At 47.6% G+C, this 24,860-nt stretch overlaps 1 protein-coding gene across 1 annotated transcript; it reads left to right on the top strand.

The window, feature by feature from the left end:
* Positions 1 to 8,382: 8,382 nt before the first annotated feature.
* LOC135384525 (uncharacterized) lies at positions 8,383 to 12,710 on the top strand. Its single transcript, XM_064613722.1, has 14 exons — positions 8,383 to 8,608; positions 9,393 to 9,515; positions 9,651 to 9,728; positions 9,928 to 10,149; positions 10,247 to 10,306; positions 10,409 to 10,474; positions 10,595 to 10,669; positions 11,020 to 11,082; positions 11,424 to 11,486; positions 11,569 to 11,628; positions 11,828 to 11,902; positions 11,980 to 12,295; positions 12,575 to 12,661; positions 12,694 to 12,710. The coding sequence occupies exons 1-14, from the start codon at positions 8,453 to 8,455 to the stop codon at positions 12,708 to 12,710; spliced, it is 1,461 nt and encodes a 486-aa protein (XP_064469792.1). The 5' UTR covers positions 8,383 to 8,452.
* The last annotated feature ends 12,150 nt before the right edge of the window (positions 12,711 to 24,860 follow it).

The raw sequence follows: 24,860 nt of genomic DNA on the forward strand, positions 1-24,860 counted from the left end.
GAGGTCACAATTAACCATAGCACCGCACTGATAGAACGACAGGAGGTCACGACACTGGCAACTTCCACACAACTCACAGGCAGGGGCACCCTGGGAAACATAACGAAAACAGCGCTAACACGCACACACACCGGACGCGGATGTAAACAGGACTGCACAGTTCGTTTTCAGTCGTGCGCCCGAACAAACGCAGCCAGCGAAGCGATGCTTTAACGCGTTGCAGATTTGTGACACCTTGTCAAGTACCACGTCAATTTCTTGAAAGCATAACGCTATAAAAGTTATGCGTGTGGGAGTCCGATGCAGGATATGGCCACCCTTGCACCAATGTTATTGCTGTTTACTTACAGGCAGCCTACCGTGACGATGCGCCTGCACACACGCTGCGCACATGACACCAGACTTGAAAGCGTAAGAACACGCTGCTGACATGCCCCAGCGATCGAAAGGCTATCTTGATCGTTGCAATTCACCACACAGGCCGCACAACAAACGATAAACAAGCGATGGTCCATGGAGGTGCAGTTATTATACGCAACCACAATCGACGACCGAACACTGACAAAAGTACAACGATCGCCTCCACGAGAATACGTACTCCTGCCTCTTCAATAACATGGCAAACGCGCTCTTTGTACATTGTTTTACCGGTCATATTAACAAACACAAAGGCAGGCTTAACCGCCGACCACCCACACACCATCCCGCAACCACCTGTAGCAGCGCCAGCCAGCGCCGCCTGAACTATTCTTTATCAACCTCATAACAAACAAAAAAAAAGAAAAGAAAAGGAGTCTTCCTCTTTGCGGCTTTTCCGTCGTCTGCTAATTTCTCCCTCCCCTCACCCATCTCGTGACAATGTGAATAATGCGCATGCGTTGTGGTCAAACGGGCTTCAGAGCCGGAGAGATCACGTGATCAACTTAAACAAGACGTCACTAAACCCAGCCCACGTATGTCCTTCAACGGAATGCACTTTCACCTTGCAGTACCCCATCAGCGCCTATGGCACGTCCAAGTTTGTTTTTCCCTCACAAATCATACAGTGGCATGTGCTTGAATACATCGTGCCACCATATTTCCATTTGTTCAATGAGGCAGACTGAGTTTGTTCAAGCAAGTACAGCCATCTATCAGATTGCAAAAATATACAGCAAATGCACACATCTGTGACCACCACAAGTGAAAAATGTTATTCTCCACATTCCTTCCAAGTAATCCCTTTGCCCTTCTGTTATATTGCGACCATGTGACATTCCAACAGCACCAACAATGCCAGCATTATGCTTTGCAAAAGGTGAAAATACTCCACACAGCGTCACAAAAACATTTCTTTCACACTCACTCGCGTAAAACATGACAGACGTTGCAATGGCTGGCAAGCCGCCCTTCACCATCTTGCCTTCCATGCAACGTTGTTCCTAGGCGGGTGGCGGTGCCCACTTTTCATAGGATCACCCCGCCCACAGAACACCATACCAGAGTCTTAAATCCGCCCTTGCCCTATACTGATTCCGTTAGATCCAGAGGGCAAATTTCTAGCGCTGCACTGCCACGTGTGGACACTTTGGACACTTCTGCAACAACCACACGTTTTTTTTTTTGTTTTTTTTTGCAATTCGATTACCACATACACACATAATCATAGAATCCACAGAACAACCACTGTGGCGTCACTTATGACTGTAGTTGTCTCGTGACGTAAGCCCTGAATTATATATGTAAAAAAAGATAGAATCGTACACAGAATACGTCCAGCAATCCTCACGTAGGTAAGAGTGCGTCACACTAGACTCTACTTCACACACTTGCGCACAGGCATTCCCTGGCTGCTAGAGCAATACCGTCCAAACATGTATTACGGCGATCCAGTTAGCCAACTAGCAAGCTTGTGCTTATCTGTGCTAGAGACGCTCAGCACTTAGAAATCATATATCACACTGCAATTCAGATGCTGCAGCTTCCTTGAAATAAAAAGTAGTCAGAAAAGTAGATATGCAGTTTTTCATCACGATCACCTGTTCTATTCTATTCTCGCACTATTCTAGTGATGTCTTCATGGTGTCACAAACACACACACACACACACACGCAAGATCTTTCTTGCAGTGCTCAGATCAGAATGGGCCTTTTGCTAGTGCACTGTTGAGACCCAGAACTGTTTTTTTTTATTTAGGGTACGGGTAGATATCGGGCCAATTAATTTATCAGAAATGCATGCAGATTTATGTGAAAAAATCAACATATTGCGTAAATAACGACAAAAGAAAAGGAGGCCGTCAGCTGGTGTACGCCAACTTCAGTATCAGGACGGGCTCTGTACACATTAACGGTCACATGCAATACACGTTGTGATTTTCCAACAGAACGGTGATCATCTGTTGAGGTGCACGTATCTCATGCACGTGATCTAATGTTCAACTCTGTTGCCTTCCATTTCTCTGGCTAAGGAGCAGATTCCATTACTTCATGTCATCCATCAGCCGGTAAAAAGTATACCTCAGATGCACACATTTATGGCAGGGCTCACAACAGAAAACTGACGTTGTTCACATCAAACGCTCAACACCCCGGCACTGAATGAAACCACCACTACGGCCTCTTCGGCTGTCTCTTCAACTAGCTCAACCACCACGGCGATTGCAACCCATCAGGCTGTTATTCTTCGCGCACTTGACGCGTTTCTCCTCGACATTCCATCGAGCACCAACAATGTCAGCATTATGCACCTGAACGTGCGAAAACGCTCCACACAGCCGCACAAAATCCGCGCTCCCGCGATCGCGCAAAACGCTCCCGCGATCGCGTCAAACTTTTCAACAGTGCGCTTGGTTAGCGAGCCGCCATCTTTCCTCCGTATTTCCAAGACTGGCGGAGACGCCCGTCTCAGGTTTTGGGTGCTCCAAGCTGGCGCCGCCGCCGAGGTCGCTTATCGGTCAGGGTTTGTAAATACGCCCCCCGGCCTGCCACCAGCGCCGAGATTCCTGTGACGGCGTAGTTTCGTTTTGGAGCAGCGGGGGGCGCCACGCAGCGCGGGCGGACGAGCAGACGACGTAGGCACTCAGGAACACGCGCCCTTGTGCCTAGGAGCCTCGTTTACATTTTTTCTCTGCGTTTTTTTTTTTTTGTGTGTGTGTGTGTGCGACTAAGACTTTTCTGGCAACGGTATCGTGCTTGTCCAGCACATGGTAGAGGAAGCGTGCCGAATGCGCTTATTGATGATAATGCCTCTCACGAGCACATGTCTAAGTCAACAAGTGCATGTTTTTTTGTACGTACACAATGACGGGCGATTCTTTATTATCGCATAAAAAACGAAATCACACATATATAAAAAAGAGCGTTCCGATTAGGAGTACACATAAATTCTAGTTGTCATTACATATGTCAGTTTCAGGGCTTCATGTTTTCATTGAGAATCTTCATTTCATATGCGATATTCCACTTATAATCTCAAGACCTTCTTTTGAAAGTAGCTTGCGTAGCAGCTCGGGACACGTTGGGCACTTTCGTCTAAATTCACTCTCCTGTATGGACATCTCATCACGGATTAAAGAGCAATAGACAGCTCGGCGAAAGCTCAGTTCCTCCATCTCTAGTTTGAGTCGTTGTGTGATCAGCGGTGTCACACCAGTTTCACCGCAAGACTGCCCAACAAATTTCTGCAACGTTGACCTTGATTGTAGATTGAGCAGTTACCGTCTCCGCGTCGTTTATGAAGCTCTAGAGATGAAACTCCGTTTGTGACCCCTCGTCTACATTACGAGACACAACGTCAGCTTCGGCACAACACTCTCAGGAAAAATGGTGGAGCAGTCATACCTTTAGGAGGTAATAGTTGTCGCATATGTTGTGCCTATAAAAGGTTGCAAATTCTATCTGTACCTCGCTCTCTGCCACGAATGATAGGGTTACCGCTTCTGATTCGGTGAGCGAGGGGGGCGTACGCCTTTTTGTAGCAATTTGGATGTATGATAATTGCTTTTACCACCCTTTTACACCCTTTCTCAGACGCTATGTTGGTCTAGGTGGTACCTATAGAAGTTACCACCTTATCGCACCCTTTTACTTAGAGTGCATGTTCGGCACTCAGTGTCGGTCGCACGTTGGATGCTTAGTCAAGTTTAGCTGGTTCCGCAGTGTGTTTATGGGAAGGGTAGGCAGTTCTTCTGTATTGTTGACTCTATGAGATGAGCCACAGAAGATTGTGTACTCATCTTCATAAACTTTCCCTAACCATTTATCTCACTTCTTATCCGTACCTTGCCTATTTCTATCCTTGAGTCAACAACTGAGACAAGTTCTAAAACATTGCCACATTGCTATCGCACTGAAGTGCAGCATCCCATCGTATACTCTCGAGGAGTGCCAACACAACTGTGCTTAACATTTAAACCACCCCGCATATCTTACCAATTACCTCCTTCCCCTGGCCCTTTTCCTCCTGGCCTGAAGTCGTCTTCTTTGAAGTGCTGGGAACAAATGACCGAGCGGTGGGCTGTCACCCAGCGCGTTCCCTTTCGCTCACCTTCACGATGCTGCGTTGAGCCATGCATTATGAACTGTCTGCTCTTCCGGTATTTCGTGGTACGATAAGCCTGAACTTGTCCTCTCTGTTGTAGGACACAGCGCCATCGAACAGTTTTTGGCATATTCTGCGTCGTCTTCGACGATGATCACTGCTGTCACACTTCAATTCTGTCGTATACATGACTTAAGTAACCGTAAGGCACAAGCAGACTCCCCGTACCTCAAAAGAAAGTGCGGAAAAGTACGGAGTACGGGCAGCACGTGATGAAAATCAGCTGATATGCGCTTCCTGCCCGTCGGCGTTGTGCAGCGTCACCGCGGCGCAATGCCGAAACTCTACACTCACAGCTCTCCTATTGGCTGCGTTCCAGAACTCACCCGGGTCGACCTGAGAGTAGAGAGTAGCTATACTCTCCGCGTTCCAAAACCTACTCGATGACGTCGCCACCCCCGTTCTAAAAGCGGGTTGTCTACTCGAGAGTAGCTACCCGGGGTCGACTCGCTCTACCCCGTATCAGACGGGAGTAGGTAAGGGTAGTGACGTCAGAGCTGTCGTCTGCATTGAAATCTACGGTCGTCTGCCTTTGCTGCTGCTTGTCTCGGCAGCATCATAAAGGATGAAGGAAAGTTCCAGTGCCGATTTTGCGACCTGATGTTTTCTTCAGAGCAACATGAACGGAACCATACATAAAACACACATCAGATCGTTGTATGTGAAGGTCGAAACCTGTTTCTTTGTGTTTCACCACCGTATTCTTGAACAAGCCTCGACTCGACGCTCCGCCTCGACTCCAACGAGTGGAGGAAAGTGGCGCTGCTCCACTCGAAGAGCCCATGCGTTTCATGAACCCGCTTCGGGGATTCCTCCGCCAAGGCGCTCCTCGAGAAACCGTCCTCGAATAAAGCTGTAGTCTCGTCCCCAGCCGTCTTTCGAGACCACTCGAAAAACACACTTATGGCATGAAAAATAAATTTAATTCTTTACTTTATTTCGACCAACGTGCATTACAAATACAAACACAAAGGTCTGCAAGTGTTTGAAGCAGGGTGCAGGTGTTTCGAACAGGGAAACAGACTGATATGTTTCCTAGTTTTCTGGTCTGGCAATTACAACCACAACGGCAGCAGCTAGCTTAATGGCATGGTCACCTCGTATCAAATAATATGAAAGATGATGTAACTGCTTGTCACTCTTCTATTATATTACAATATGTGGCGCGAATGACTGTTTGTTAGCGGATGGGTACGTTTACCCAACGCCTTGAGGGTAGCTATAAACAATCAAACAAACAAAACAAATTTTACAACAAGATCCCGAGCAAAGAATCGGGGAGACCATTCTTGGGGAGTCACCGCGAGCATGTCGTACGAACTTTTATGGCCCTCAATCGCGTTCTGCCTAAACGGTGGAGCCTGTTATCCCACCCAACAAACGGAAATCGTACTATTGGAACAACAACTGCAAAAAAAAAGAAGAAAACGAGAGAGAATAAAAAAAAACATGAATGGAAGATTTTGTGGCGACCACCTACCGTCGATGACGACGATGTCCATCGCAACAGCGGGCACGCGCTACGCGCCCGAATAAACAGTTGACCTCTGGGCTTCCTCCTGTGTGGCTGTCTGCTGGCTAGTTCCCACAGTTGGTAACCCGAACATTCGAACACCTCGGACTATTCGGCCTTCTTACCACCCTAAATTCTCCATCTTCTGCACCAAGCTTCCCAGGCCCACTCAACGTCATTCCCAGGAGGAAGTTGCCTTTTCCACCCGGCAACAGAGGTCACTCACCGCACGGCGCACCACCACCATGCGCCAATTCCACCTTCGGCAGCCATCGCCGTCAGCACCACGTCATCAGGTCAGCTTGGAAGGTTCGCACGAACGCCACCTCATTACCACCGCATTACCATCACCTGCCGGCCGTGACACCAGAGCCTCGTGCTCGCCGAGCGGTCGCGCTCGTCACGGCAGCCGACGTCACCCTCCCTGCAGCCGACGTCTCGGCAGCTCATCAGCGCGGCGAACAACGCCACACACGCGCAGCCAACACGGTTTTCAACCTCTCTACAACCAACTTGTCAACCTCTCTTCACGGCCTCGCAAAACTTCTGGCGCACATCGCCAAGCTCTTCCAAAGCGACTCAAAGCGACTCACGCGACTCAAAGCGACTCACGCGACTCAAAGCGACTCACGCGACTCAAAGCGACTCCTTCAGCACCGCACCTGCCTCCCATCATCGCATCACCCATCTGCGTTCCATCCCATGCTGCGTCATCACCACCTTCCTTTCGGAAGCTCCCACCCGCCTGCACAAGCGCGGGCTCCTGCTTCTGCTGCAACCTGCCCCACAACATGCAACCTGCAACCACAGCTGCCGCTGTGTCTGGGCGGGGGAGTACCTGTGGCGACCACCTACCGTCGATGACGACGATGTCCATCGCAACAGCGGGCACGCGCTACGCGCCCGAATAAACAGTTGACCTCTGGGCTTCCTCCTGTGTGGCTGTCTGTTAGCTAGCTCCCACAGTTGATGAGCCGTTTCGGTGATAGCTGGAGCAGGGGTTGGGCCAGCTTGACACAGTATAAAGATTACAGAAAAACATTGAGGAGGCAGATCAGATGTTTATTTTTTTAGATGTCCAGTCAATGCACAGTTTCTTTTTTTGCACCCCTTTTTGCGTGAAAACATCCTTCAAACACACCTTCTTTGTGTTAAAAGCGCGACAGAAGGAAAATTTATTACACCTTGTCTTGAAAAGTGTGCTTGCGAGAAGGTGTGGGATTTTTTCCACAACGCGGCACACCGTCGTTCCTGACACATTCACAATGTCTCCCGTGGCAGTTCGAAAAGTCCTAACGCCATAAAATCACATGTCGACGGGCAGCTGTAGCACAGGAGGTAGAGGCAGCCCACGATTGCACACATTTTCCTCCACTGGCAATGTATCCAAAAGGCTTCGTACGGTTTTCTTCATGAAGCGGTACCGTATACCATATGAGGAACTCGTGATCATCAAAATGGTCAAAAGGAGTTTGATGGCCCCTTATTATGGCGGGCCATACCCTTATTGAACGTTGTCGCTCAGTGGTAATGTTGTCAGCACCCAGTCACCCAGACACAAAACGCAGTCGATGGGCGCAGCGAACGACCTGTCTTCCGCCATGACACCAGTCAAACTCGAGTTGAGGAGCGTTCTCGAGGTAGCACCGATGCTACCTCGACATTTTCGAGGAATGCACGGAGGAATTCCTCCACTCGAGGAGCGTTTCGAGTCAAGGTCGATTTATGAAGCGCAAAACCGGTCTCGAGGAGCAGCTCGAGTCGAGTTTCGAGTCGAGGCTCGTTCAAGAATACGGCGGTCAGAGCTAGCTGCGGACGATAACAGCGCTACCCTTTCTCGGAACGTGCGGTAAATACCTCTAATTCGTGGCGTGAATGCTTTACGAACCCATGCAGATGTCCCCATACCGAAGTCAACAGCATCACACTAAAGCGAAGCAGCGGACAGCAGTTCTTATGTCGCGGGGCCCAAATGTCAATGTCTTCTGCTGTCGCCATGTTGAGAATCGTACTCACGCCCGTTCCACAATCTACCCGAGGGTTACCCTACCCCCATGGTCACGTGGTACAACTCTGTCACGTGACCAACTCCTAATCGAGGGTTAGTTGTGGAACGCACCCATTGTTTCCCTAAAACGGGGGCAGGCCAGAGCCGTTTATAGGGAGAGTTTGGCCATTCTGTGATCTTTTGCCGCCTTGCGGGCGGCGCGTCGGCTGACGTATTTTTCACGTGTTCTTACGTAAATTTCGTCACGGGACGGCCTCCCGGCATTGTCGTGACGCCATTTTGGAGATGCCGTCAGCTGGAAGGGACGCATTCATGTAGCAGCCTGTAACAGCCCGTGTTACCGGCTCAACATGGGGGGTTGTGCCGGACCAAGCTGTAAAAACACGACAGAGAAAGGTTTTCGTCTGTTCCGCTTTCCCTCGGAGCCGCAAAGACGGCGAACATGGATCGAGAATGCACGGCGTGGTGGACCGTGTAACATCACAAAGAACAGCCGGCTTTGCGAGGTATGTATATTATCCACATTTAAAAAATAAGATGCGTGTAAAGCATGCGTGAAACACGTACGGCAACGTAAATATTATGAAGGGAAGTTTTGAGACGCGAATGTCATTGTAAGACTGTGAAGACGGGCTAAAAAGCCCTGTCGCACACCGCGAACGGGCGTTGCTGGGCAAAGTCTAAATGTGGACAGAAAAAAAAAAAAAAAACATGCACACACGTTTCCTGCCTTCAATCGAGTACAGCTTCCATGCAAAGATCGAGATATAAGTTGTGACACACGTGTTAGATCCTCTCCTCGAAAGAACTTTAGTGGTGTTGTTTTTCTTGAGTCGTAATCTGGCTGACGCAAAGTCGAGTAACGACAAGAACAAAGACCAGCAATGAGCGGAAACATTTTCTTCTTTACTCTCCTTCCTGGAATCCTAGTAACCGTGTTTTGCCGCGACGTTGAAGCAACATATTGCGAATGTTGTCCGATGTGGAGCAACATCGTTAATGTTATTATAATATTGCCAAACGTTTTCCAGCAACGTTGCTGCAACACTTTTCAAGAGGACATTAGCCACGTTTTAGTAACGTTTAAGTAAAACATTACCACAACGTTCCGGCAACAAATTGTGCTACTAGGTAATATATAGTGTTTTCAAAGCAGAAGCTATGTCCCAGTACAACGTGACGGCACTGACGTGTTTGCATGTACATGAACTCAGCGGCTAGCTAGCAGTGTCAGGATATGTTAGCTATTTCTGTTTGTGCACAGTGTGTCCATACCCCCTTTTTTCTTAGTCACATTTTGGAAAGGACCAGTTTGAGCAAAATCGAGCTGACAAGTGGAATAAGCTCAAGCCAACAGCAGTGCCAACCATTTTTGGTCCAACTAGAGCAAAGCCACAGCGAGGTCCCCTCACAGTAAGGCATTGTTTCTCCCTTCTCATACGTATGCATGTACGTTGGCAAACAGCTTGACGTTCAGCGCAGTGTTCCATGCTCCGTTGTTTTTCTGTCCTTTTGATATGTATATTTATGTCTCATTTTCTACTGCAGCCAGTACATCAAAACTGTCAGACTCCTGAGAGCCTTGAGCAGGTGTCACCATACACCGAACAACAGTCCCCAAAGCCTGTAAGTGTTAAGTGGCCGAAAATGCCCATTCCTTTCCATAAGTATGCTTCTTGTAGTGACACCTAAACAGCTGAATCGATATTGAAGCAAGGCCGCCATTCGAAAAGCAGTGACTTGAGATCGCACATGCAATTAATTATGCCCATCAGTTTGATTGGATACCTCGATGGTGCTTGGTTTAAAATATACTCTCTTCTAGCCAGCGGAAAGCAGAGACGAGAACAGTCCTCCATCAAGCGCATCCATGGCCCACACCTCAGCACAAAACACGGTGGGCACAGTTTTATTTCATAGTGAAATTTCTACGGTGCAGGGTCTGCTGTCTCTCTCTTCCTGTCTTTTGCAGAGCAGCAAGCCGCACGTGTGTCCCAGTGGTGACCAGACATGCACAGCTGAAGGCAGAACACTGGATGTTGGAACGGTATGTAGGGTGCATGTATAACGCCTCTTGCAGTGACTTGTATCAAATTAAAGAGTGAAGATCTTCCTATGAGATACAGTGTGTGAGTTTCCTTCAGGGTCTGGAGCCAATGATGACGAGGAAGTTTGAAATAGAGGTTGGAAGTGCTGCAGCAGAGGTGAAACTCTTTGTTGTTGAATTAGACCAGAGTGTATATTGCAGATGTAAAGAGGTACAAAGCATAGATTTTTGTGGACATAATTATGTGGTTTTCCTTCAGACACCTGTAACAAAGGTGCCAGAGCACAACCAAGGGCAAGCTAAAAGCTCTGCTGCTTACAGCCTCGTAAGTGGCATTAGCAATAGGCAGAGACCAGCCTATGTTTTTGTCCTTCTCACAAGAATGTAAGGAAGAGATAGTTCCATACTTTTTATGCTTGAGGAGTGATGACGAATTTATGTGCAGGAACCTGTCTCAAGTGATGTAAACCGTGGCACAGCTGCAGAGGAGTGTGACCCCTCAGTAACTTGCAAGGACACGGTAATGCCCTCCGCATTTCTTTCTTACTTCTTTTGATTTACATGTGCAATGTAGAACTGAAGGTCACTCATCTCACAATGTCATTACACAGGACGTGGAACTCCTGGGGACTGCATGCGACGATGATGTTTGTAGTATCCCTTCAGTTGAGGTATTACATCATAGCTTTCCAGCACCATCATTATCTCGGCACACCGGCATACTGAGATGCACAAATGTGACCTGATTTCATACCTGAAGTCACAGGTGTTCATTTCAGTGCCTATGTGTGAAGAATAAGTGTGATGCTGCACCGGATGAGGCGACATATGTGAAGGCTGCTGGTAATGTGTGATATTTCTGTAATGCAGGTGCCGTCCCCACTTGACCTCAGTGCATGCAGCACATCACAGGAGGTCACTAGCAAAGAAATGGTAAGGATGTCCTCCAAATTTCCTTTCTCACGTGCACGGCCCCATAAGTGAAGGTCACTCATCTCACAATGTCATTACACAGGACGTGGAACTCCTGGGGACTGCATGCGACGATGATGTTTGTAGCATCCCTTCAGTTGAGGTATTACATCATAGCTTTCCAGCACCATCATTATCTCGGCACACCGGCATACTGAGGTGCACAAATGTGACCTGATTTCATACCTGAAGTCACAGGTGTTCATTTCAGTGCCTATATGTGAAGAATAAGTGTGATGCTGCACCGGATGAGGCGACATATGTGAAGGCTGCTGGTAATGTGTGATATTTCTGTAATGCAGGTGCCGTCCCCACTAGACCTCAGTGCATGCGGCACATCACAGGAGGTCACTAGCAAAGAAATGGTAAGGATGTCCTCCAAATTTCCTTTCCCACGTGCACGGCCCCATAAGTGAAGGTCACTCATCTCACAATGTCATTACACAGGACGTGGAACTCCTGGGGACTGCATGCGACGATGATGTTTGTAGTATCCCTTCAGTTGAGGTATTACATCATAGCTTTCCAGCACCATCATTATCTCGGCACACCGGCATACTGAGATGCACAAATGTGACCTGATTTCATACCTGAAGTCACAGGTGTTCATTTCAGTGCCTATGTGTGAAGAATAAGTGTGATGCTGCACCGGATGAGGCGACATATGTGAAGGCTGCTGGTAATGTGTGATATTTCTGTAATGCAGGTGCCGTCCCCACTTGACCTCAGTGCATGCAGCACATCACAGAGATGCGACATTTCCGTAAGCTGCAGTGAAACGGTAAGGCTCTCCAGGATTCCTCCCTCCTACACACACGCATAGAAGGGAGCCTCAGTTGAAACTAAAACCATTTCTAGACCCTTTCAAGCACTGAAAAAGAACAGCTTTTGGAGCGTATAAAGTGGCTGGAACGTGCTCACCGAAGAGACCAAAAAAAGATCAGGGCCTTGGAACAGCAGAAAGAAATCTTCCACGAGCATCTCTCAGACATGTTCAATTCGGACCAGCTGTCTGCCATCTCCAGGCACAGCAACCGTGGAAGCAAGTGGCCTGAGAGTACCATTAAGAAGGCATTGCAGCTACACTTCTCCTGTGGAAGCAGCGGGTATGACGACATCCTGGAACAGAAACTCCCATACCCTTCTGCAAGAACGCTGAGACGAAGAGTTGAAGGTTGGTTTTCGTTTCTGTGTGTGCAGTTCCAGAGCTTACTGGAGGAGTGTATGGTCTCTGCTATGACCATGTTTAGTAACAATAGCTATGAACTACTTAAAGCTTGCCCCTCCCCATGTCTGTCACCCACCTTCAAAATATGAATGGGTAACACCCGTCCCAATTTTGTAAGTTTTGTCCGCATGGAATGAGTCTTTTAATGATAAATAAATTGCAAGGAAGTACTTAACAGATAAGAAATCTAGTTACTCAGTGAAAGCTGAACACCTTTTCTTTCAGGCATCAAGTTCCAGCCTGGTGTACTGCACGAGGTGTTTGAGCTGCTGCAGGCTAAAGTCCCTGCCCTTGGACCCCAGGAACGATGCTGTCTTTTGATGATAGATGAGATGGCTATTCAGCAGAAGCTCGAGTATGACCCCAGTACCAGCTCCATCCGTGGATACAGCACACTTCCGGTGCCAGGCAAGCAAGAAAAAACACTGGCGACCCACACGCCATCCACACGATGGAAGCAAGTTGTTGGTTATCACTACACGGGTGAGCTTAGGTGCTGTGCTTGCATATCGTGTCTGTCAACTGTGACTATGGACATGGACAAGAAACTGTTTCTTGTCTGAGTTTCTTGTCCTTGGCCGTGTGTTCATAGTCACAGTTGTCAGCTACGTACCAACCAACACCACACATTTTGCTTTTGCATATCGTGTCTCTGGTGTGACTACTTCGTCGTATTTCATTGTTGTGAAAAATTATTCCAGGAGACTCGTTCAGTGGAGTGGACGCAGGAAACATGACGGTTGACATAATAAAAAAATGCCATGCCATCGAGCTTAATGTTCTGGCATAACCACAGATATGGGACCAGGGAATAGATCTATCTGGCAGTTGTTCAAGGTAAGTGCCCTTCTTCTTCCATTCAGATTTCCACAAGAACTTTGCTTAATTGATTGTCTGAATTTTAGGTTAACGCTGGTAAACACAGTCATGTTGCCAATATAATACGACACCCCTCCTTGGCAGACAAAGAAATACGTGTTCTGGCGGATGTTCCACACATAGTGAAAAACATGTGTGGTCACCTTGTCAACAACCAGAGGATAGTGTTGCATCCTGACGACGTGCGCGAGAACAACCTGCAGGGCTGCATTATCTCTCTCGACCCCCTAAAGAAACTTGTGGACTTTCAAGACGGCAGTGTCTTTAAACTCGCACCAAATCTCAGAAAGGAGGTTATTGAACCAAATCATTTTGACAAAATGAAAGTTTCATATGCTATGAAGATATTCAGTCATGCAACAGCAGTGGCTCTGCGCTACATGGTAGACAAGCACGGATGGCCACAACACGTCTTGACAACAGCATGGTTCATTGAACAAGTGAACCATTGGTTTGACCTCATGTGTAGTCGCCATCCCGTTATGGCTCTGAGCAACCACAACATCGACAAGCACAGGGAGGCAGTAGCCTTCCTTGAGAAATTCATGAAATTTTTTCACGTGCGAAGATCGGAAATGGGCACTTCAAACCATGTCAGTGCGGGGTGCTCCTTTCTACCACGTCCATTCTCCAGCTACAAAAGCACCTCCTTGAAGATTTGAAGTTTGACTACGTCCTCACTTCAAGGTTCACGCAGGACAGCCTGGAAAACTTTTTCTCAACCATTCGACTTAGAAACCCCATCCCGACTCCACTTGAATTTAAAATGGCACTGAGGATTATCAGCATATCACAGTACCTCAAAGTGTCCACCACCGGATCCTACGAAGTGGATGACGGAGCGTTCTTTCTTGCTGATTTTGACACCATGAAGCAGAATGCACAAATCTTACCTGACATTGACACCGACAACCTGACCTACGGAATGCCTCACCTCACCCAATAGGAACAGAGTGCCTTCTTCTACTATAGTGGGTACATCGTATCACGTGTCCTCAAGAATAATGTTACATGTGAACAGTGCCGAAGTGTCCTAACTACAAAAAATGTGACTTCAGCTCCAAGTGTTTTTACTACAAGCAAGTGTTACACACCTGGAGCTCTAGTGTATCCTTCTGACAGGGTGTACAACATGCTACTGACATGTGAAGACTGTTTTGTGAAGATGATTGTACAGTGCATGGACAAAGAAAACATTGTTATGACCCTTCAAGGCATAATGATAGATGCCACAGCAGAAGTGAACATACCTAGCTGCCATCATGTGAAAGAGAAAACTGATCAAGAGGTTCTGCCATGCTCGCTTGCAACTGCATTTGTCAGACCTCAGCAAGAAAAGCAACACAAAATCGAAGACATGGGAAGTAAGAGCATGTGTGCTCCAAGACGCCATAAGTGAAGTGAGTACAGTAGCTTCCAAACTGTGTGTGGATAGTGTGTATATTTGCTTTTTAGCCTGTATTGACAGAACTGTCTTCAGTCCCTGTGGCTGCAGAACAAAAATGTGATGCGGTAAGTCTTTATATGTGCTATATTTGTGTGAGAAATGGACTCACTTGTAAATATCCCTTTATAATTATTGCGTACATGTGACAGTGTTTTTGTGAGAAATGGACTCGCTTGTAAATAGCCCTTTATAATTATTGCGTACATGTGACTGTGTTTTTGTGAGAAGTGGACTCACTTGTAAGTATACCTTTTTCACTATTGATATACTGAGCAAGAGTGTAAATTTTGTAGTGTTATATATGTGTCTTCCTTGTGTACCCTCACCTTGAAGTGGTAAGGGAGCTTGTGTGCTTCTGTGAATCTGTGGGCTCAGCCAACTAAGGGCCACCCATGTTGGAAAGGTCACAGCTGAGGAGCCAGACCAAGAAGGGTACAAAATATATGCAGAAAATAAAAGTTGTAGGCAGTGCAGCAGTGTATACCTGTGTGACCAGCGAACGTTTGAAACGTTTTGCTGGTACTGGCGTTACCATTGCGTTGGTGGTCTTCTCTGTTGGGCAAGATTCTTACATAAACCCGTGGAGTAAACACAATTGAAGCGTGCAGTAGGGTAAAATCGCGCGAGTCTTTGTTTTCCTGCGGGCATTGCGGCCGACGATAATCGTTTATCGGCCCGTCGTTTTAGTGATCGAGTTTTAGTACATCGGAAGGTAGCAAGCCGAAAAATTCGGCGGCTGACCGCTCTCATCCCACACGAAGGTGTTTACGAAACCGATATGACAAATAAGGTTATCAAATCTAAGCTCCCTTAGGCCCGGTTTCACCAACGCCAATTAACACTTGAACCGATATCAACGGTCCTTAACTTTAATTTAACGCTTAACTGTGCTTCACAAACGGGAGTTATTATCACTGAAACATTCCTCACGTCGCCAACTAACGTGTACCAAAAATAGTTGAGCGTTAACTTTTAACAACGCTTGGTCACTGTTCAAAGTTAACCAGTGTTGGTGAAACGGTGCCTTACTCGCTCCAAAGAAAGAAGGCAATGCGACCGACTTATGTTTTCGGAACCGTTGACCTGAACACCTTACCGATTAATAGTCGCCGGTTTATTTTACTTGCGCGTTGCATTTTGCACCGTGCCCGAGCATATAACAGTATGAGCGCTGTGGTGAGCAAAACAACGAGGCTTGATATGCGGCGAAGCCGACGATGCAGAGCCTCGCCTCACGGCTATGAGCCTGCGCGGGCAGGCATCACTTCGGCGCGCATGCGCACTGGCGACTGATCCAGAATGGCGTCGGCGCCAGTGCTGGGACTTTGCTCCGCCCGCCGAGTGACGTAAAACGACACGCTTCAAAATAGGCTCCTCCCAATGGCCAAACTCTCCCTATAAACGGCTCTGGGGCAGGCCGGAGCGAAGCGACGCGCGCAAGTGGCCGTAGTGGGAGGTTCCCCGGTGAAGGTTAACAATGAGTTTCGATGTCGAAAACTGTTTGCAAATATTACCTTCTATGTGGACATGTATCTGCGTTTATCCGGATGCGTTTATCCTGTGACCTCTATGAGCAGGCGTCACCAGTTTGTTTGTTTAGTTTACCTTTCGCTCGTCCCCGCGAACCAATGAATTCCAGTGGAAACGTCATTGCGTTTTGCTGCCACGGTGAGCGTGAGAGCTGCAGCACGACCACATGATATTCCATTGGAGTCGACAGGAAAAGACGCAGACGCTGCCGTCTGCCGATCCTGGGGGCTGAATCGTTTCACGCGTTCAAGTTAACGGCACGAGACAGCTGAACGAGTCGTTCAGGCTAACGAAACGGGCAACTTTATCTATGCTTTGCGTGGTCTTAGTCTGTGCTCCTCGTGGAGCTTCTTCTTTGTGGTTATTTTGCACGTTGCGAGCGCTCCCGTGTTGTGATATCACCGCCCTGAGCGAAGAGCAGGTGGTGGTGGTGGTGGTGATGTTGAAAGGGCTTGCCATTGTCGGCCTCACGTATGTGGGCAACGTCACGACTGACGCCCTGGGGGAATGTGCGCCCAGAGCGAAGAGCAGGCTGGCAGCGACGCTGCATCTTCTCCGACCAATAGGACTGTTTCACTTGTTCCGATAGCTCGCATTCTCGTGCTCTCATACATGCTCATTGCGTTCCAATGTTCGTTCCCAGGCTCGTTCATCTTTTTCTTTTTCTTCACGTCTCAATATATGGCTCGCTATATAGTCGTGTGAAAATAATGGACAAATATGAACGTCACTGTAAGGATAATCGTCGTGCAATACCTATCATATTCATTTTCATTTTCCTACCCTGACGATGGTGTCGGGAGAGAATGGTCTTAAGTATGATACGAGAACTAGTGTATGCTGAGTTCTAGGTCACGTGGGAATCCGAGGCCAGAAAGGAAAGACGTAGTGGTATCAGAAGCATCAAAAGAAGAAAGAGGAGGAGGCTGCCCGTTCTCCTCAACGTGTACACTTATTACATTAACTTTATGTAAATTTTTCCTTCAAGCATGGAAGTACAACGCGCAGCCGTACTGTTCGGTTTCATAAACAGCGCGAACAGCATTTCTTCCCGGAATGAACAACTTTACAAAATCTATCTGGTTCAGTTGCAAGGCATCCTGACGCCTAAAATAAACTAAATTCGCAGTGCAACGTTCTTCTAGTAAGCTTGGACAGAACGTTAGTGAACTGTTTTAATCCCATGTTAGCACCGCGAAGCAACTGAATGTTATGGAACTATTCAAGACAGTCCACCTCAGAAAAGCCACAGAATCATTTCCTCTTCATGTTCATTACTACATCAACACTGTGTACGCAATGTTGTTCATCACTGCACCCGTAGCTATCAAGACGGTGTGAAGTACACTGTCGCAAGTCCTTACAAACGGTGCGGAGAGCGTTTCTTGGCGGACGGAAGAACTTCACAAAATTTGTCTCGTCCAGTTGAAAGGCATACTGACGCCATCACGTCCATGGGGCACAGTTAGCCGCTAGTGTGATCGCCTTAGCGAAGAATCACTCCGCCATCTTTCTTGGGCAGCTTCAACGTCAGCGAGTCGTTACGAATAACGAAACGAACAAAATTATCGACGCCCTGCTGTGGCACAATCTCTGCTCCTCGTTTAGCTTCTTCGTTGAGGCTATCGTGCTCGTAACGAGCCGTTACGTGTTGTGATGTCACCGCCCTGAACGAACTACAGGTGGTGGTGGTGGTGGTGGTGATAGGGCTTGCCGTTGTCGGCCTCACGTATGCGGGCAACGTCACGACTCACGCCCTGGGGGAATGTGCGTCCTGGGCCGACTTCTAAGGGAACTGTGCCGACATATGTCTGAAAGCGTCTGAGGAAAACCCATGAAAAACCACAGACAGCACAGCCGGCACCGGGATTCGAACCCGGGTACCTCCCAGTCTCGACGTGACATGGCCAGCACGCTAACCACTGAGCCACGGGAACGAACTACAGGTGGTGGTGGTGATGGCGATAGGGCTTGCCGTTGTCGGCCTCACGTATGTGGGCAACGTCACGACTGATGCCCTGGGGGGATGTGCGTCCTGGTCCGACTTCTAAGGGAACTGTGCCGACATATGTCTGAAAGCGTCTGAGGAAAACCCAGGAAAAACCCCAGACAGCACAGCCGGCACCGGGATTCGAACCCGGGTACCTCCCAGTCTCGACGTGACATGGCCAGCACGCTAACCACTGAGCCACGGGAGCTGCCACGGGAGCTGCTTGAGCACGGGAACGAACTACAGCTGCCAACAAGGCTGCAATCTTGTCGACGAATGAGGTTGTTTAATTTTGTTTGGATAGCTCGCATTGTTTGTCTATGGTTTGGCTATGGCTTGTCTATGGCTATGGTCGCTGTCACTTCTTCGTCTTCTTTCTCGACTTCATCTGCATCTTCTCGAGAATATCTCAGAGCCCTCATGTAACCACTGGTGTAAATACGATGAAAGGGGGAGCATGTCATTTTGTACACAGTCGCGGAGCAATACATGTTCGTTTCTGCAGAAATTCCGTTTCTGCAAATCTCCACATGAAGATGTTTCACATTCTAACGAGTGCGTAGACCCACTCGTTAGGCAAACGATCGATTTTGATCGTAACTTGACGGAGAGATTACGCCCCCGTCACTTTAACGAAAAGACCGCGTCATACACCACGTGCGCGAGCTCCCGAGTGCCTCGCACCTCGTTAGATCATGAGCCATGTAGGCGATGAAGCCTGTCAGCACGTGGACACATTCGTTAGGCAGACGACACTGTCGGTCGTTACGAGGGCAAGAGATTACGTCCCGTTAAAGGGACCATGAAATGATTTTCGAGAATTCCCAGTATTCTGCAGGAAACCTTTCTCATGATCCATCACTATCGTACACCCATCGACTTTTAACCGTATTCAGTACAACGGGGGCGCAGCTATCAGAAAAAAATAGCAGGGCGTGACCGCTGGATATATGCCTTCGAAGTGGGCTTACGTCATCGCCATCCAATCATCTCAGCCAACTGTAAACGACGAGGAGGACACATCCCACCGGACCACTTGGATGCATGGTTTCGGTTTGGACAATAACGACGTCGTATATCTCCCGTCGAAATCGCTTGAAATATGGCGAAAGGCAAATTACCAGCAATTGAGGAAGAGGTTATGCGACACCTATAGCGTCTATGGATCGTTCGGTACGCAGCAGCTCGTAAAATGTCGCCGACGAAGGTATGTTCTGACGAAGAAGTTCAAAGAGGAAAACATGCTCCGGTAACCATGCTGGCAGTCAACGGCTATATTACATTTCTCGTAGGATTCTGTATCAACGGTTAGTTACATTCTTGTCTCCAAGTGAAATTAAAACATATTTCATGACAAAGTATGCAAGCTTGTTTGAAAACTTTGCACTTTGCTCGCAAAAGCCCGTCCGCGAATCGGCAACATGTTCTGTGTGTGATGTCACGGCCTGTTCGCCTCGGGGGGGGGGGGGGGGGGCCGTAGCAGCTGCCGTTCACGCCTGTGGTAAATATAGAATATTTTCGCTATTTGTATGATTTTCAACTTCATATTTCACAGAGTAAAGGCTTTAGTACAGGGGAACAAATTAAAAATGATCGTGGGCTTGTCAAATATCATTTCATGGTCCCTTTAACGAAAAACACGCGTCACGTGAAACGTGTCACGTGTTCGTGTGAACGAGGGCTCCACCCCTCGTTGGCTCGCGTACGATGGAAGTGATTAAGCCCCCTGATGTGCTAGCACGGAGCGAATGCTCAAGATGCCACGAGTCAGCATATTAGTGAGTTTTACTAATGGGTAGCAATGGGTAGCGTGGTGGTCCTGCGCAATGTCATATTCATCAACCTTGACAATGCGTAACGCTCAACAGAAGTGAAACAGCGGGTCAAGCTGGTGCATACTGAGGGCCGGAAGCGGAGACATGGAATAAGAAAAAAAATTTTCTCTGACACAGCAACTGTTTATTATGAACCCAACGCCAATATCCTGGTCCTGGCTGAAATATATCTTAATGCACTTGACAGCGCTGTACAGTTGTTTATCAGTCAATGCATTGATGGTGCCATTTGTATCAGACGTTACATTGGTGACATGATTGTGTTATTTGAGCCTCCTTCCCTATCCATTGATAATGTTATCAACCTTGACACTTCTTCCGCGCCTACACTTTCCCAAAAACCTCGGAAGGAGGGAAAGGGGTATGAGCGAGGGATTACTTACACAGTTCCCCTTGTGGCAATCTCCCAAGATTCTTCCGTTTCCATTTGTTCCTTTCTGTAAGCGAAACAGAAGTGTCGCTCAAAATAGGCTAACCGCCATTACACTCCGGAAAGTGTAAACAAGTTTACTGTAAATTTGAATATTTTCGGCGCTAAGCATGTGCTCTCGAAGACGCTCATTGATGCAGCGACTCGTTTGACCAACGCAAACAGCGGTTCAAGCAATTGAACATACGACGTTCTCCTTACACCACACAAAAGGGTTATTTATGGGTGCCCAGATAACCGGTCTTCACGCAACTAATAGGTGACAACCTGCTCATTTTAAAAGCATTCGAAAATACAATTCTAATTCCAAAGCTTCTCGCACCAGCCAGCATATTATGGGAGATGGAATGGTAATAGGGAATGACGACATTTGTCATCTGTTTGTCAACATTATCATGCGGTATGTAAGAACACGGGGAAAGTCGCCGTATTTCTAAGAGAGCCCGAGAAGAAAGCACATGAAAATCAAAACCAGCTTGGAGAAATCTATTACACTGTTTTTCTAAGCTAGAAGTTATACAGTGCACACAGCTTTTTGTGGTGACAGCTCTCAACAACAAAGACATAATACCACGTTTTACAATTGTGGAATGGAAAATGGAATGCGCGAGAAGAGGCTTCACATCGTCTTTGCCATACCGACAACAAGACCATCTACGGACATAAGTGTGGAACAAGAAATGTTAAGCATCCATCAGTATGTTGTTCCACGGTAAACTGAAGTTCCGGCGCGGAAGAAGTGACAAGGTTGAGGAAGGAGAATCAAATATTACAATCATGTCATCAATGTAACGTCTGATACAAATGGCACCATCAATGCATTGACTGATAACCAAACTGTACAGCGTTGTCAAGAGACTAAAATACATTTCAGCCAGGACCGGGACGACTGAGGACCCAATGCACACACCATTAGCTTGAGTGAAAGGTCTGCTTTGCAAGCTAACAACAGTGCACTGTAAGTACAGTTCTAGAACGGTTAATAAACTGGCAGCGGAAACACCCACCGTATTTTGAAAGGCTGCAAGCTTGACCTGGATAAGGTTGGAAATCCGTTTAAGCAAAATGGGAACGTTGATCGAGTAGTGGAGGTCCTTAATGTCCTAAGACAGCATTGTTACTTTGCCACCATGGAACTGTTTTATGCACTCAATCAATTGATGGGAGATTTTTAGGGAGAGAGAGACTGGAAGCACGAGAGATCTGAGTCCCTTTTGTAGAAAATCAGATACAACTCTTCGCTACGTCCCAGAATATATGGGGCCCGGTTGGTACATGATTTGGAGGGAGGCGACACACGGGACAAGACTACACAGTGTGAGAATAAGAAATGTTAAACGTCCATGAGTAGGGTGCTTCACGGTGAACTGAAGTTCCAGCGCGGAGGAAGTGACAAGGTTGATAACATTATCAACGGACAGGGAAGGAGAATCAACTTGCAAGTAGTGCTTTTTAAGCACTACTTGCAAGTCAATGGCACACCTATGGGTACAGAAGTGGCACCTAACTCTGCAAATATTTTTATGGGAGCTCTAGAGGAGGAATTTCTGTCCAGGTGCGTAAAGATGCCCACGTTTTGCAAGCGGCTCCTCGACGACATCTTCATGAGGTGGCCACACTCAGGTTCCATTCATACAATGCAACTTTTTGCTGCAACTTTGTTCCCGCTACAGTTGCGCGCAACCGAAGTTGCACCAAAAATGGCCCTTTCATACGGCGAGCAACTCGGGATGCCGTAGTTGTCACCGAGGTCGCCAGACGGCGCGAAAAAACATAATTGTCATCATTTTCGTCCAATCGCTCTGCGACTTCCGCTCGTTACGACTTCAATCTGTTGCGAGTTTGATAATTATGCATAATTTCCACTGGTCAGTGATAATTTCATCGTCTCGCGAACTGCCACTGCAATAACTGACACATGGAAGTCTTCCTGATTGGTCGCGGTTGCAAGGTGGAGCCGTGTGATTGACATGCTGCAGCTAGAGTTGCAGGAGAAATCGGTCGTGAAGCGATCGGCTCTGCAACTCGAGTTGCGCAACTCGAGCTTCGCGTTAACACGGTGCAACTTGGTGGCGCAACCTGGTTGCGCGCAACTAAAGTTGCATAGTGTGAATCGGCCCTCAGAAGATGACCTAATCACATTTATCAACGACTTTAACCAAGCGCATCCGGCAATCAAGTTCACTCATTCTTATTCCCTTCTAACTGTTAACTTTTTAGATGTCCAAGTAAAGGTAACCACCGGGGTCTTGTCCACAAACATGTTCCGTAAACCTACGGACTCTCAACAATATCTAACATTTAACAGTTGTCACCCGCGTCATACTAAACTTGCCATCCCTCACAGCTAGGCACTTCGATACAGCCGCATCGGTTCCAGTGACGACGACATGGACAGAAATCTAGCTGAACTTAAGAAAACATTCATCAGTCGCCAATTTCCACCTAATTTAGTTGACGACGCACTAAACAAAGCCCGCAAAGCAGATTGCAAAGCCCTGTTCCGAAACCACAAACGCATGTTAGATAACAGTTCCGTAAAACTCATCTTAACATTTAGCAGCAATATTCCAAGTGATAACGGTATACTGAACCGTCACCACAGAATCCTTCTCCAATAGGAACGCATGGGACAAATTTTCCCTCAGCCACCGGGTTAAGGCCACCGTCGTCGGCGACCCTCGGCGGCGCAAGGAGCAATGGCGCTACTCTTGGTGGCAGACGCAAGTCTCTCAAGCAAAAAGCCGAAATTTGAAGACATTAACTTACTTTGTATTTACCTCTAACAAAGATAAATTTTGTTACCGCGTGGAGAGAAACCTTTTTGCACATACTTCACTAGATGAGCACGTAAGACACGAATCAGCCAATGCGAATGCAGTGCGGTACCGTCTGCTGCCGTCGCCGGCTCGAAGGGAATCCTTCGGCGCTCGGAGCTGTCTCTATGGCGGGCCCGCCATACTGTCTCTTTTTCTTTTCACTCTACACATTTGTTGAGAACTGGTTTCGTATTCCATTTTAACATCACATTCGTAGAAGACGAGGACGGTGATCTATACGCCGCGTGGAAGATTGCTATACGGACGAGGATAAAGTTATTTAGTGGACTTCGGTGTGCTTGCTGAGCTTGTCGAGTGATCTCCTCCTCCTTTTGAGTTGTACAACTAAACTAAGCAGTGATTCGGGTAACAGCTCAGGACGACACAGCCTGCTGAGGCTTCCAGAGAGTTGCCGGCTATACAACAAGCAGATAAGCTCAAAATTGGGAGTGGAGGCAGATGTCGACGGAGGAGGAGACAGGTGCCACCATCAATATCGCACCAACTCCTTGAAAAACGAAGGAGAATCGTAGAACAACAACGGCGGACCGCAGGATACATTGATCGCCTATGCCAAGTATGCCCGATGAGAGAGTTACTAACAATACGGACAATAAAATATGTGCTGGCTCATTCCCGCAGGCACTGGTTCCAATATCGCAATATTATGCGCACAAGCTTCTACAGAAAAGGCATACAGATGAATAGCTGAAGTATCGCTAGTTCTTTTTTTTATTGCAATCTCCAAATATTTCATAAATAAAGAAATGTCATGCTTGTGCAAGACGGAGTTAATTTCACAATGGTGGGTTACAAACACACTAACTTAGCTAATGCGGGTGCATAACTTTCCCTACATGGGAAACACTCGATTCCATGTCAGTGTTTCCATATACATCCTGTATGTGTATACACAAGGCTTTGGATAGTCGGAAGAAGGAAACAAACTGCTCTTCCGACAACGACGTGAAGACATCCTTGTGAGCACGAAATATCCACGTTGACTCCACTGAAGCGGCTCCTTGGTCCTCTAGAAACGCGTACACCAGCGCCGTTTTCAACGACGAACAGCGCAGTGTTTCGCGTCGGCTGGCCTCCTCGCCCAATGGCTACGAACGCCACACACCCGGAGGCGTATTCACCCGGCGATGGTGGCAGGCTGCGAGTAGGGTCACCTCTTCCTTCTCACGACGAAGCGGGTTACGTGCAGCACGCGTTACTATGGAGACGACGCTGCGCTGAGCACCGACAAGTGGCCAATAATCCGGCCCTAGTTAGCTCTAAGGTTAGTCAACCAGCGCATTCAGGAACCGGCTGCCACAGTTGCGATTGTCGAAGGCGTCAAATATGCAAACTCATGCAAAGCACCCACGAACTTAAAAGCACTAATTCTAATTTTTCCGTCAAAGTTAATGGTCACTTTGACTGTAATTCATGTAACGTCATTTATGCCATTCAGTGCAACATGTGCCAAGCACAATACGTAGGTCAGTCCAAAACATCACTTCGGATCAGATTCAACAACCACCGGTCTGAAGTTACAAAAAAGCCAAACCTCTAAGTCTCTCCCCATTTCAAGCA

The sequence above is a fragment of the Ornithodoros turicata genome, chromosome 2 (genome assembly GCF_037126465.1).
Source record: "Ornithodoros turicata isolate Travis chromosome 2, ASM3712646v1, whole genome shotgun sequence".
NCBI lineage: Eukaryota > Metazoa > Arthropoda > Arachnida > Ixodida > Argasidae > Ornithodoros > Ornithodoros turicata.

Bases quoted from the DNA above. Each gene is read 5' to 3' on its own strand.
- LOC135384525 (XM_064613722.1), top strand. From the start codon at position 8,453: ATGGGGGGTTGTGCCGGACCAAGCTGTAAAAACACGACAGAGAAAGGT. The intron at 9,729-9,927 runs GTAAGTGTTAAG...ACTCTCTTCTAG, and splicing joins AACAACAGTCCCCAAAGCCT to CCAGCGGAAAGCAGAGACGA. The intron at 12,296-12,574 runs GTTGGTTTTCGT...CTTTTCTTTCAG, and splicing joins GCTGAGACGAAGAGTTGAAG to GCATCAAGTTCCAGCCTGGT.